The sequence below is a fragment of the Tupaia chinensis genome, unplaced genomic scaffold, assembly GCF_000334495.1.
Source record: "Tupaia chinensis unplaced genomic scaffold, TupChi_1.0 Scaffold000350_1, whole genome shotgun sequence".
NCBI classification, from domain to species: domain Eukaryota; kingdom Metazoa; phylum Chordata; class Mammalia; order Scandentia; family Tupaiidae; genus Tupaia; species Tupaia belangeri.
Genome location: NW_006159844.1, coordinates 1,509,844 through 1,523,977, shown reverse-complemented (window position 1 = coordinate 1,523,977; position 14,134 = coordinate 1,509,844). Strand labels below are relative to the sequence as shown.

At 35.3% G+C, this 14,134-nt stretch overlaps 1 protein-coding gene across 15 annotated transcripts in view; it reads left to right on the top strand.

Moving 5' to 3' along the window:
• Positions 1 to 14,134, top strand: part of MIA2 (MIA SH3 domain ER export factor 2) — a 112,456-nt gene that overhangs the window by 61,609 nt on the left and 36,713 nt on the right. For all 15 annotated transcript variants that reach the window (XM_014589282.2, XM_006152342.3, XM_006152341.3 and 12 more), the window contains 5 exons: positions 1,371 to 1,493; positions 2,965 to 3,085; positions 4,562 to 4,608; positions 10,379 to 10,469; positions 13,193 to 13,331. In XM_014589282.2, coding sequence (XP_014444768.1) covers positions 1,371 to 1,493; positions 2,965 to 3,085; positions 4,562 to 4,608; positions 10,379 to 10,469; positions 13,193 to 13,331 — 521 coding nt within the window. The remainder of the gene's footprint in view (positions 1 to 1,370; positions 1,494 to 2,964; positions 3,086 to 4,561; positions 4,609 to 10,378; positions 10,470 to 13,192; positions 13,332 to 14,134) is intronic.

Here is a 14,134-nt window from a genome sequence, read left to right as displayed (position 1 = left end):
GGAGAGGTTTTTGCTATAGGGCACGTGTGCTCACCAGACAGAGAGAGAGAGACAGAGAGACAGAAAGCAAGAAATCACCCCCCAGGGGAGATGGCCACGCCGCAATCCCTTCTCCTCCATTCTCCTCTCAGGTTCTTGGGCACGCACGCACACGCGCCCGGCGTGAGTTTAAGCCATCAGTTCCAGGACTCGAACCGCAGTTGACCACATGGGAGTCCAGCGACATAGCCATTACGCTAACTGCTGGTCCCAGGAATCTTCTTCTGAAGGCCTGGCCTCTCCTGCCATGCTAGCTTGTTTGCTGGAGGCTGAATTATCAGTAGAAAATCTTCATTTCTCATGTGCCCTGAAATACCTAGTTCGTAGGAGCCATGAGGAATCTTCTCCTGAAGGCCTGGCCTCTTTTTCCTAGTTAGTAGGAGCCATGAAGAATCTTCTTCTGAAGGCCTGGTGTCTACTGCCTGGGTGGAAGGACCAGAGCTGGCCCTTTCTTTCATGTATATTAACCATTTTCTTTTGTGAATTGTCTGCTCAATCTCACTTTATTTTTGGGGGGCTATTTTCTTATTAATTTCTAAGAGCTTTTTGAATGCTAAGGTTATTAAGCTTTTGCTACATCTGTTGTAAGAATTTCTTTCTCATTATCTGTTTATTTAATTTTGTGTTGCATTTTGATATGGGAAGCTTTCAAGCTTTATGTAGTTAAGGCATAAGTAAGGTATGGCATATTATATAGGATATAAGGAATGTTAAGAAATTATCAAATCTCACAGATTTGGTATTTGATATTTGATAGTCAAATATCTCAGATAACGTTTTATTTGATATGTTTATTACATAAATCAGCTGAAGAATTTTTAAGTGTCTTATTTTACACTACTCCTATTTTGAAAGTTCTTTGAAAGCAGAAGTCATGTCTTTCTATTTTATTTTTTCCTTTTTGCCAGAGAGTGAGTGTGGTTGCCAGAGAGAAACACAGAGATAAGGGGATGTGAGAAAGCCCCCCTATGGGGAATGATCATACTGAAATCCCATGCTCTCAACCCCTCGTTCTCTTTGGGATTTTGGGCACAGACACACTTGAACTCGTCATGTCTTTCAAGCTGCTGGCTCTGAGACTTGAACAGTCAGCCATGTGAGTTGGCTGTGTGGGATCCTGCTGCCTTAACCATCAGGTCTCCAGCCGGCCTCTTTTTTTTTAAGCAGCACCACAATGCCTTTTTAACATTTATTTACTTATTTATTTATATGTGTGTGTGTGTGTGTATATATATGTATATATATATATCCCAAATATATAAATCAGTACATATCAGTACATACATAAGTATGACGGAATGGATTACATTTTCTTTTTGTTTCATTTTCAGCTTTTACAAGAAGCTGAAGTATGGAAAGAACAAATAAGTGAACTTAATAAACAGAAAATAACATTTGAAGATTCCAAAGTACATGCAGAACAAATTTTAAATGATAAAGAAAATCATATTAAGGTAAGTGCTCTACTGTTTTTAATAACTGAGTTGGCTAGAATTTTATACTTGCTCTTGAGTTATAAAAACTTATTTTTAGCACTTGTTTTCATAATATATCTAGATTTTCAAATGTACTTTGAAGACTTAACAGACTTGTAACATATATTTCAATATTCTGTGTGTCCTTTTTTTCTTTCCTGTATATTAACCTAAGTGTTTAATAAAGAAAGAAAAAGAATAATAGTTTTATCTTTTCTCTATAGACTAACATCTGTTTCTGTTGGTAAGAAAGAGTTTGAGAAATTGGACATATAGTTAAAGCTACATTTATTGACTGAATATCATTAATACCTAGATTAACTGGTGTATATACTTTCAGAGATGAATATTTTTTATAAAATAAATTAATTGAAACTTGATTCTAATTCCAGGAACAAAATATTACTTTTACCATTTGGTGACTTTTTCCCACTTCGTGTCTCTCCTTGTCCCACCTTTTTTCCTTATATATTCTTCTAAATCTTATGCTTTCCGTCTATAAGCATTCAGTGTACTTATCAGGTAATGAAAATGTAAAACAAACATCCTATAATCTGTACATTGAAAAGGATGCTAAATTGAAAGCTATTCAGTGTTACTTCCGTTGCTCCTAAGAATGTTTTTAAGATTCCAGCTTTAGGGGTTTTATTCAAAATTTGGCATATTGGCTTTTTTTTTTTTTTTTTCTCTAAACTTACTCTACTGAACAGCATGGGATTTTTCCATAACAGAACAAGAATAAGATGCTAACCTCAATTTCTGTTCAAAGCTATAGGCCATGTTATTTATGCCTGGAGCTCTGAAGAGAGGGAGGAGATCGAAGGGTGAAAACTGTAGAGCGGGGTGGATTTTTAGGTGGGTCCTTCCAGAGAAATACATGGCACAGTCATTTGCTAATTTGTTGTTATGAAAAACTTCCTGTATTTAAGAAAATTATAAAAAGCACTGTTGGAAAACTTCTAATGTTCCCATTCAGATTCTTTTTTATGATGTCTTTTTATTTATTTCATTTGAACTCCTCAGCTAGGTGTTGATTTGAATAAGTCAAGTAAAAATTTATATGATCTTTTTGATTTGTCTCACTTATAGATTTGTCTTATATCACACAAAATTTACTCTTAAGTTAATGGCCATTCTTATTTGTAGCATGTGAGACGTTCCATTTAAGATAATATTTTTCTCCTTTGTAATTGTATGATGTATTTATTTAGCCAGAATGGACCATTAATAAATATTGTATTTGATTAGGAATAACTAGTTTTGGTTTTTGCAGAGTTTAGTAGTCAATAAAAGTTACTGTTTTTTAAGGCTGTTAATAACAGGTGGGAAATAAGAACTTAAGTACTATTATCTATATGGATTGATTTTTAAGCTAAAACTGGATATTCAGAAGTTGTAAAGCCATTAGCATAAAGCATTTCTCTTTTTCTTCCCTTTGCTAAATGTCAAGTCTTTGACTGAACGCCTGGTGAATATGAAAGATTGGGTTGCAGTTCTTGGAGAAGAAATAACGGATGATGATAACTTGGAACTGGATCTGAAGAGTGAATCAGAAAATGGTGCTCACTTAGGTATTAAGTCATGACTCATCCTCTTTTGCTAAAATGGTGACTAACTCTTTTATTTCCTTTCTGTTCCCTTGTGTACTGTGTTCTTTATACACCTGTACTTTGGCACATCATGTCCATCTGTCCCTTTCTCACCAGTGCATACAATTTAGCTTCAATGGGAGTATTGCCTCTTAGTTACTGTTTTTCTCTCTTCTCAGACACACTTACAGCCTCCTTACCCTCTGCTCTCTGTATACATCATACAAGTCTTTATAGCAATTTTCAAAATTACATCATAATCAATTTAGTGCTTGTTTTTCCCTGAACTGGAAGCTAATAAATAGATGGTGACTAGTTTGAAAAATTAGAGTTACCTAAAAGAAGACTTTGACACTTTTTTTCTTTTAAAGTCAGATTATTCAGATGTTTATAGTTCTTAAATCTTGGCCTTCCTGAGCTGTCCATTTCCATTGCTGATTGTAGTCTGGAGATGGCAAAAGTTAGGTTCACTATAATCACTGTGGCTCAAAGAAATTCTTTTAGCTTAAAACAAAACAAAACAAAACAAAACACTTTTGGGCCATCCAGTGGCGTGGTGATTAAGGTAGCTGGATCCTAAGTGATCCATTGCATAAGATGAGTCCCAGACTTACCTAGCAGCTTGAGAAACATGCCAGGTGCATGTACATGTGTCCCCAAAATCCTCAAAGGAGAAATGGAGAAAAGGGATTTGGTATGACATTCTCCATGTAGGGTGCTTTGTCACTTTCTTCTTTCCCTCTCTGATGAACACACATGTACTCTAGTGAAGTTAAAAAAAAAAAAAACCAGAACCCTTAATTTTTAAATAATTACCGATGCATGGGAATTGCAAAAGTAGTACTGAGAAGTTCCATGTACCTTTCACCTAGTTTCCTCCAGTGGTAGTTTTGAACTTTCATGTCCTTTTTCTTTTCTCTACCCTGCCCCCTATATAATTAAAAAATATATTAAGAAAAAAAGGTATGATTTAAAAAAAATTTATTATATGATAGCATTAATATTTACATTCCCAGAGTAAAGTTTATGTAAAGTTCTATTTGTACTTTTTTGCTTCTGCTTCATCATGTAAGAAATAATTCTTTGCTAATAGAGAAATTCCTGCTTGTTTAATATTATTCTTAATTTGGGTTATAATTTCACTCATAGTTTGGATGCTGTAAGAATCCAGTATTAAGATCATAGGCTGATTTAGGCAAATACTAAATCTTGTATAACTATTCTTAGAGTAAATGCAGAAGAACCCTAAGTGATATAGTACTTTTAGTGCTTTTATTTACAGTTTAGTTTCTTGGGAACAGGTCTGAGACCATTCTGCCTTCTGACCAAAGATCTTTATTATAGCAAGAAGAAGTATTATAAAGGTTGAGTCCAGTGAACTAATAAAATCATTTGGATGTCAGTTGTGGGATCATACTGTTTTTTCAACTCATTGTTGTGTTTTATTTTTTACTATAGATAATCAGCCAAAAGGAGCCTTGAAGAAACTGATTCATGCTGCTAAGGTTTGCCTTATTACATAAATATAAAGAATATGGAGGAAGTAATAGAACATGGACTAAATCTTTATGTCCTGGGATGGCCTTGTGGCCTGTGGTTAAGGGAGGTGCCACATGACTGACCATACATTTTGAATACTAGCCCTGGTGGCTTGAAGGACACAGTTTATGTGTGTACATGCTTAAAATCCTGACAAGATGGAGAAGTGGGGGTGAAGGGATTGCAGAAAGACCACAACTTGTTGAGGGGTGCTCTTTTTCCCTCTCTCTTTCTGTTTCTTTCTCTTTGGTGAGCACACTTTGGTAAAAAAAAAAAAAAAAAAAAAAAAAAATCCTATGTCCTTAGTAACTATTTTTGAAGTTCATTTTGTTCACATATGATTATGTTTAAGAAATAACAGAATTTTCTTCATCACTTGCTGTTTACTCTTTGTATTCACAATAGAAAGCATGTACTTGTGTAGGTGAGGGAACGAGAGGGAGGGAGAGGAAAAGAGAGGGAAAGGGAGATGCATCCTCAAAAGGGTCTGGTCATGCTGTGATCCCCTTCCTCTTCCCTCCAGTTATCAAGATCTTGGGTGTGCATGATGTGTTGTCCCTGGGCTGGGGATCTGAACCTTCTGTCAGTCATGTGATTTCCAGCACTGCAGTTCAGTACACTACTGGCTGTGCCACCAAGGCCGGACCACGTTTACATTTTTACTGTTAAGTTTAGAAATTCATATACAGTTATGCATCACTTGACTAGGGAAATACATTCTGAGAAATGAGTTGTTAAGCAATTTTGTTGTGCAGACATTTTAGAGTGTACTTAGAATAAACCTAGATGGTATACTCATTGCTCCTAGGTTACAAACCTGTAAGGCATGTTGCTATGCTGAATACAGTAATTATAGCACAGTGATAAGTATTGTGTATCTAAACCTAGAAAGAGTATAGTAGAAATGTAGTATAAAATAAAATAGTGTATACCCATATAGGGCACTTAAAATGAATGGAGCTTACAAAACTGGAAGTTGCTCTGAGTGAGTTAGTGATTGATTGATAAATTATCATGAAGGCCTAGAACATTATTCTATACTACTGTAGATTTTCTAAACATTGTACAGTTAGAATACACTAAATACATTGTACACAACATATTTAAACACAAATATGTTGTACAACTGTACAAACATATTTTCTTTCATTATATAATTATTATTTTTTTAGAGTTTTATTTATTCATTCATTCATTCATTCATTTTTAAAATTTGACCAGAGAGAGACACAGAGAGAGAGGAAAGTGAGAAAGCAAGCTACCAGGTCTAGGACTTGAACCATGGTCAGAGTGTCCAGCGCCTTAACCACCATACCACCTGCTGGTCCCTCATTATATCATTATTGTATACGATTTAAAATTATTCAATTCGTTTCTTTGATTTTAAATTATTATTATTATTATTATTTTGTTTTTGAGAGATTTTCGCTATAGGGCGCATGCACTCGCCAGACAGAGAGAGACATAGAGACAGAAAGCGAGAAATCACCCCCCAGGGAGGCTGGTCATTTCTCAATCCCTTCTCCTCCATTCTCCTCTCCGAATCTTGGGCACGCACGCACACGCGCCTGGCGTGAGTTTTAAGCCACCGGGTCCACGATGCGAACCGCGGTCATCTATGTGGGAGTCCAGTGACATAGCCATTACGCTAACTGCCGGTTCCCATATTATTATTTTTTTGAGAGAGTTTTGCTATCAGGGTTGTGTATATTCACTGAAGAGACAGACAAAAAGCGAGAAATCACTCCTTCAGGGATTGTCATACTGCAATCCTTTTTCCTCCATTCTTTTGGGATTTTGGGCACACACACACACATCAACTGGAGTGAACCACTGGATTCAGGGCCACTGCATTCAGGGCTCGAACTACAGTTGACCACGTAGGAGTCTAGCTTCTTAATCACTGTGCCACCTGCTGGCCCTATTAATTTTTTTCTTTTTTGAGATCTTTCACATAGGGGATGTGAGCTCTGCTGAGACAGAGAGAGAAGGGAAGTGAGAAATCACTCCCTGTGTGTATGGCCATGATGCAGTCCCTTTTCTTCCATTCTCCTCTTGGGATTTTGTGCATGCCTGCACACATGCCCAGTGTAATTTTCAAGATGCAGGGTTTGGGACTCGAACTGCAGTTCACCATGTGGGAGTCCAGTGCCTTATCTTATCGTGCCACCTGCTGGCTCGAAGCTTTTTTTTTTTTTGTAAGAGATTTTTGCTGTAGGGTGCCTATGTTTGCCAGAGAGACTGAGAGACAGAAAGCAAGCAATCACTCCCCAAGGAGGCGGGCCACACCACAATCTTTTCTCCTCCATTCTTCTCTCAGGACCTTTGGCATGCAAGCGCATATGCCTGGCGTGAGTTTTAAGCTGCCAGGTCCAGGACTCAAACCGTGGTTGACTATGTGGGAGTCCAGGGATGTTACCATTATGCCATCTGCTGGTACCAGACCCTGAGCATATTTAAGTTTTTATTTTTCTCTTTACTTTTTTTTTTTTTTTTTTAGGATTTCTTTTTTTTTAATTTTTTTATTTTTTTTACATTTTTTTTTTATTTACATTCATTCACTGTACATCATTATAGCATACAAAATGAGATTTTTCCATTGAGAATACACTGTATATTGGCTCAATCAAGCACATCAACGTATTTGTTATTGTCAACAAATCATTTTCCATTTCTTGTTTTCTGTATATTTTGCCTTTTTTCCCATCCTTGATTCCCTATCTCACCCTCTGCCATCTCCCACCCTCCTCCCACACTGTGTCTGGTATCTATTGTTGCTTTCTATGCCTCCCCCATTTTATTGTTTCACTAAATATCTTAATAAATCTAAATATTTTCAATAGCAAGCACAGCTGATATGTACATATCCATGAACACAAGACTGACTTTAGGCATAAACCTCAGTGAATAGAATGAACATACTGTAAAGTAGCACCTAACTAGGGCTATATAGCTTAACTGCAGTCATCAAATAGGTATTTCTAATGCCTATTTTTTTTCTTCTGAAAATTTTTTTTATTAATTTACATTCATTCCCTGAGCATCATCACAACATTCTAAATGTGATTTCCCATCTAGAATATATAGTGGCTTAATAATGCATGTTATCATCCATAATATTCCATTTCTACTTTCATATATATGTTTTTTTACCCCATGTCTAGCCCTCTGCCCTATTCCACTCTCTTATTACACTATCTCTGCTGTCTACAGTTGTCTTCAATCCCTTTTCCCCCAACATTTCGTTGGTCACACAATATCATAAGTAATCTAACTACTTTCAATAGCAAGATCAGCCGATGGTTTCAAGAAAAGCAGTTTTGAACTGGTAAGGATATTTCTTTGAAACTTAAAGCCTAGAAACAGGTTAGTATTCTGTTCAAATAGTCGGAACATGAATCTATTGATAGCTGAAGACAGGACAAAAGTCCTTAAAACCAGACAACAAAGCTTAGAAGAAAAGCAGCAATATTTTAGTCAAGTCGTAGAATACTGTTTCATCAGTTCAGTCTCATGTACTTAATCTTTCTTCTGTATCTGTTGAGGTTCGATGTTCCAGATTGAAATCTGGGATGTAATACTCAACTCCAGCTTTTGGCCCTACAATTAAGTTGCCCATTTTCTTAGTTTCTGAACTCTTATTTCTGTGTGTCTGCATTTAATTTTACTGACATAGCACTCCCTTAAGAACTTCTTGGAGATCCGGTCTGGTGCTGGTAAATTCTTTCAGGTTTTGTTTATCTGGGAAAGTTCGTGTCTTTTCTTCCCAAATGAACGATAACCTTGCTGGGTACAGAATTCTCGGTTGAAATTGCTTTTCCCTTAATACTTTGAATACATTTTCCCATTCTCTCCTCGCTCTCATTGTTTCCGATGAGAGGTCTGCCGTTAGTCTGATGGGATACCCTTTGTAGGTAACTTGCCTTTTTTCTCTTGCCAGTCTTAGTATCTTGTCTTTGTCTGTGGTTTTGGTCAATCTGGCTATAATGTGTCTTGGAGAAGATCTTCTTGGGTTGATTCTATTTGGGGTCCTCTGTATTTCTTGGGACTGAATCTTTGAGTGCCTCTCCAGGTTTGGAAAATTTTCTTGTAAGATTTCATGGAATAGATTATCAATGCCCTTATGAGTCTCTTCACCTTCTGGGATGCCTATTATCCGGATGTTTGGACGTTTGATGGTATCTAGTACTTCTCGCATATTATTCTCAAATTTTTGGGCCATTTTCTCAGTCTTCGCGGTGGATTTTTCTAGGCCAACCATTTTCTCTTCTACATTAGAGATTCTATTTTCTGTATGATCTAGTCTGCTTTTAATACTTTCAAGGGAGATTTTGACTTCTTGTATTATAGCCTTCATCTCTAACAGTTCCATCTGATTCTTTTGTAAAGTGTGAAATTCCTTTTTTAGATCTAGCATGAATTTCCTCACCTCCTGGAACTCTTCAACTCCTTTCTCCTTCCTCTTCAGCAGTTCCTTGTCTCTCTTCTCTTCCATCTCTGTTAGCTTTGCCATTATGAATGTTCTGAATTCTTTATCAGACATTTCCATGATTTCCATTGAACTGTGTGTGTATAAAGAGGAGCTATCCTTTTCCCTTGTGGGAGAGGTATTTTCCTGCTTCCCCATATTTCTTGTGGTCTTGCAGCGATATCTAGTCATCTGGTGGGTGGTCGGTTTCTTCCCAAACACGCGAGTTTTGGATGCTGGAGGCCCAGTTATCAGTGGGACATCTTCCTTTCTCCCCAAATGGCTAGATCACAGGAGCTCTCTTTACTTTTTATATATATATTTTTTTGTTAAAAACTAAGATGCAAGCATATTCATTAGCATAGGCTGACATAGGGTCAAGATCCTCAATTTCACTTTTAAAAATAATTCTTAATTTATTAATACTGTTATTATTATTTTTTAATTTGACCAGAGAGAGTAAGAGAGACAGAGAGGGAAAGTGAGAAAGCAAGCTGCCAGGTCCAGGACTCAAACCACAGTTGACCATGTGGGAGTCCAGCACCTTAACCAACATATGAGCTCCTGGCCCCACTCACTGTCTTTCACATTGACTCTTATATTTTATAATTTTATTATTCCAATTTTAATGAGACCTTTGGATGTACAAAGTATAGCTATATGTGGATACTTAAAACTTTTGAGTGACTGTATACAGTACATAGTGAATGGCTTCTTTTTTCAGAATTTGTGTTGTAAGTAAATAGAATGAAAATAGCTATTGTTTAAGCATACAGTGGAAAGTGTTCACTGCTTTTCTCTGTCCTTTTTCTGTGATATGCAACTGTTGATGACTTTTGCTAGCTTTTTATTTTTGGAGATTTTTTTTTTTTTTTTTTGCTATAGGACGCGTGCCCTCTCCAGACAGACAGACAGAAAGTGAGAAATCACCCCCCAGGGGGGTGGCCATGCCGCAATCCCTTCTCCTCCATTGTCCTCTCGGGATCTTGGGCACGCACACACACGCGCCCGGCGAGAGTTTAAGCCTCCGGGTCCGGGACTCGAACCGCGGTCGACTACGTGGGAGTCCAGCGACATAGCCATTATGCTAACTGCTGGTTCTGATAACTTTTGCTAGCTTTCTAAGATGGAAGCCATATTGTTGGTTTCTACATTCTAGATGGTAATTTTATCAAAATAATAAAAATAGCTTTGAAAGAATTGGGCGTGGTATATTGAAGTTTTGTTTTTTTTGTATAACTGATTAATTTTTTTTCTTTTTTTTAAAGTTAAATGCGTCTTTAAAAACTCTAGAAGGAGAAAGAAATCAAATTTACACTCAGTTATCTGAAGTAGATAAAATAAAGGAAGATCTTACAGGTAGGTAATTTATATGCTTTTAGAGTTTTTCTAAATCAATTACAAAGAATGATAATATTAATTGAATCGGTTTTGAGGAGATCCAGTTCTTTTTGTTTTACTTTTATTTTTGTTGATTTTTTTTGTGAAAAATTAGTCCTGATTTTTGTTATCCTTGTTTGTAAAGCCATATCAGTTTCCTCTGTATTTTTGTGAAATTAAAATTATGAAATTATTTTTGAAAACATATAAAACCATATTTACTTTGAGTTAGAGTGTGAAATACTTGGTCTGGTTACTAAAAATTAGCAAATTGATACTTATTTTTAAAATATTCATTAATTACAAATTGATCATTAGTAATAGAACTACTTAGTGTGGGTTGCTCCTGTAATACAGACACATAGTTTATTAGCATATATAGGACTGATATTAAACCTGTAGAAATGAAGTTTTACTTGTCATTGAAAACATTTCTGTTTATTTTGCTCATAATGTTTGTATTTTAAAAGAATTATTTATTATTATTTTAAAATTTGCTATGTCTGCTTATACTCTTCTTCGAAATTTTTCTTTTTTTAATGGGTCATGAAAGAACTTTTTATAATTTATCTTCTATTTATAGCATGAAAGTTTTTTCTGAAGAGTTTCTTTGTCTCTTTTTTGATAATTATAGTGCTATTTTATTTTTCAGTTTTGTTTTTGTTTTAATATGAAAAAGTTGAAGCAAAACAGCTGAGTGTAATATAAAATATAAATAAGTATTGGTTTATAGTTTTTTCTTTTGTTTTTACTGTAGGGATGACTCAGTTTTAATAGAAACAATACCCAATGTTGTTCCTTTTTAAGCAACTATTCTTGGTAATGACTTAAAGCCCATTTTCTGATGTAGATTTAAAAATTTCTGTGGAAACATGCACAATTTTTTGTGCACTTAATCACTTAATGTTAAAGTATCTTAACTGTTATTTTGGTATGTATGTTTTAGAACAATTATATAATATTACATGTAATTACTAAACTTTTCATGCTTATTAATACGCGTTTGAAACTGTCCTCTTTAGGCAGAGTGGATTTTGCCTTGTGGTAAGACTTGTGATATTGCTTTATACACATTTTAGGTAATGGTACTTTAATCTTAGAGGAGTCAAAGTTGAGGTTTTTATATTAGTAACCCGATCTTAGAGTTCAAGAGTTTGTACTTAATTAGTTATTTATTTTTAATTTGCTAGAAGGCACACTTGCTCACTGGAGAGAGAGAGAGAAAGAGGAAAATGAGAACTCACCCTCTATCGAGGACTGTCACACTGTAATCCTTTCTCCTCAGTTTCTTCTTTCGGGATTTTAGACACACTTGCACACATCTGGCATGTTTTCTAAGACACCAGGTCCAGGACTCAAATGGCGCAGTGGACCATTTGGGAACCAGTCACCTTAACCAGTGGATCGTGTGGGATCTAGTCACTTAAACCACCACACTGGCTGGCCCAAGTTAGTACTTTAATGATAATACAAGAGTTCAGAGTTGCGATTATAATGCTGGAAGAGAAATAGGTTTTTAAAAACAATTGGTGCATTGGAGACCAGTTCATAGCATAATGATTACGTCACTGGACTCCCACATGGTCATCCACAATTCAAATCCTGGACCCAGAGGCTTGAAACTCAAGGTGCATGTGTATGCTCAATATCCAAGAGGAAAATGGAGGAGAAGGGATATAGTGTGGCTGTTCCCCTGGGCGGGTGATTCGTTGCTTCCTGTCTCTCTGGTGAATACATATGCCCTATAGCAAAAACCTCAAAAAAAAAAGAAAACAAACAAACAAACAAAAAAAACAATTGGTGCACTAATTATAAAGCATTCATTATTATTTAGAATTGTTAATTTTTTATTTTTATAGCCAATTCTTTTAGATATTCTTTTAGATGATTTTGCAGTTGTGACAAAGCTGAAGTTGTGATTTTTCTTTCCAGTCATGATCTGGCTAAGCTAGTAGGGTGTTTGAGTATCTGTTCCTAGAATATGCCAATTTCTGGCTTGATATAAAATGTATGTCAAAATTTTGATCTAAAACAAAGATTGAGGTAGATCTTAAGTCTTACTGAGAAACACCATTATTTATCATATGGTAATAGTTTCTGAGGAAATGTTGGGCTAAATTATTTGCCTTTAAAGCTTTCATCTTCAAAACCTTGCTATGAACTTTAGTGGCTTTTAGCTGCCAGGTTGAAAATTAGATACTGGAATTAAAATGTTGGAGGTTTTGAGAATCTTATAAATAATAAAAAATTAAAATGGGGTACCAGCAGGTGGCATAGTGGTTAAGGTGCTGGACTCCTGTATGGCTGACTGCAGATTTTGGTCCTGGACCTGCAGCATATGTTTCTAAAATTCCAGGAAGATGGAGGAGAAGGGTTTGCGGTGGGGCTTGTGATGTGGGCATCCCCCTGAGAGGGGGTGATTTCTCACTTTCCCTCTCAGTGTCTGTCTCTGGCAAGCACACATTGCCTATGGCAAAAACCTAAAAAAAAAAAAAAAGAAAAGAAATTAAAATGGTTTTTGTGACCTTAAAATATTAAAAAGCATTTAAGTAAACAAAATACCTCACAGATGTTTCTCTTGTTGGAAAAAGTTTCATTTATTATTAATGTATTATTTTTAGTAATTTTTATCTTTTTGAAATGTTAATATGCAGCTTAGAATATTTACTCCTTTAATCATAACTTTAAAAAATTTTCTGTAGAACATATTAAAAATCTCCAGACTGAACAAGCATCTTTACAGTCAGAAAATACACAGTTTGAAACTGAGAATCAGAAGCTTCAGCAGAAACTTAAAGTAATGACTGAATTATATCAAGAAAATGAAATGAAAATACACAGGTAATAATAGGGGGATGGAGGGGAACAGGGAAAAAAACCCAAATACTATGTTTAATTGACACAAAATGAAAAGATATTTACTGATTATAATGTGTAGGATAATGTCTTTGTCTTGACTGATGTACAAAAGATGTATGGTGATTAAATGTAAGTAATAAATATAAAAACATTAAAAAATCATATTATAACATCATTGGGTATCTAGTGAAATAGCTTCAGAATTGTATGTTGCATATTCAGCTCCTGTGAGTTTTGAAAGTTTTCAAATTACAATTGGATTGTATCTTATCATTTATTTTTGTGAAAGCTATTTGATCTTGAAACACTTTTTCCTTAAGCAAGAACATGTTGTAAATAATGATGGGATTTCTAAGCTCATTTACAAAGTCTTTTTTTTTTATTTATATTATCATCATAATCTTCTTTATATTACATTGGATTACATATAACTTTACATTGACTTCCATTGCTTTTTCAAAAGGGAGTGCCATGCATGTCAGTCAATACAGAGACATCAATCTCCCCGCTTTATCATTCAATGTCTTTTCCATGCATTTCCCAATAATTATCATTATTATAATTTTTTAAAACAGTCAATCACTATTTCTCATTTTGCTTGTTAAAAGACTTCACCCATCATGAAATACTTCCCAGACCAGTCCAGTTGAGAATACTATACACGTCATCATCAACAGATAATAAACCATATCTGTTTCTCACTAACATCCTCTCTATTGTTCACTTGTTATCTTTCTCTATCCTCTTCTCTTTTTTTTTATAGTTTATTTTTTATTATAATTTTT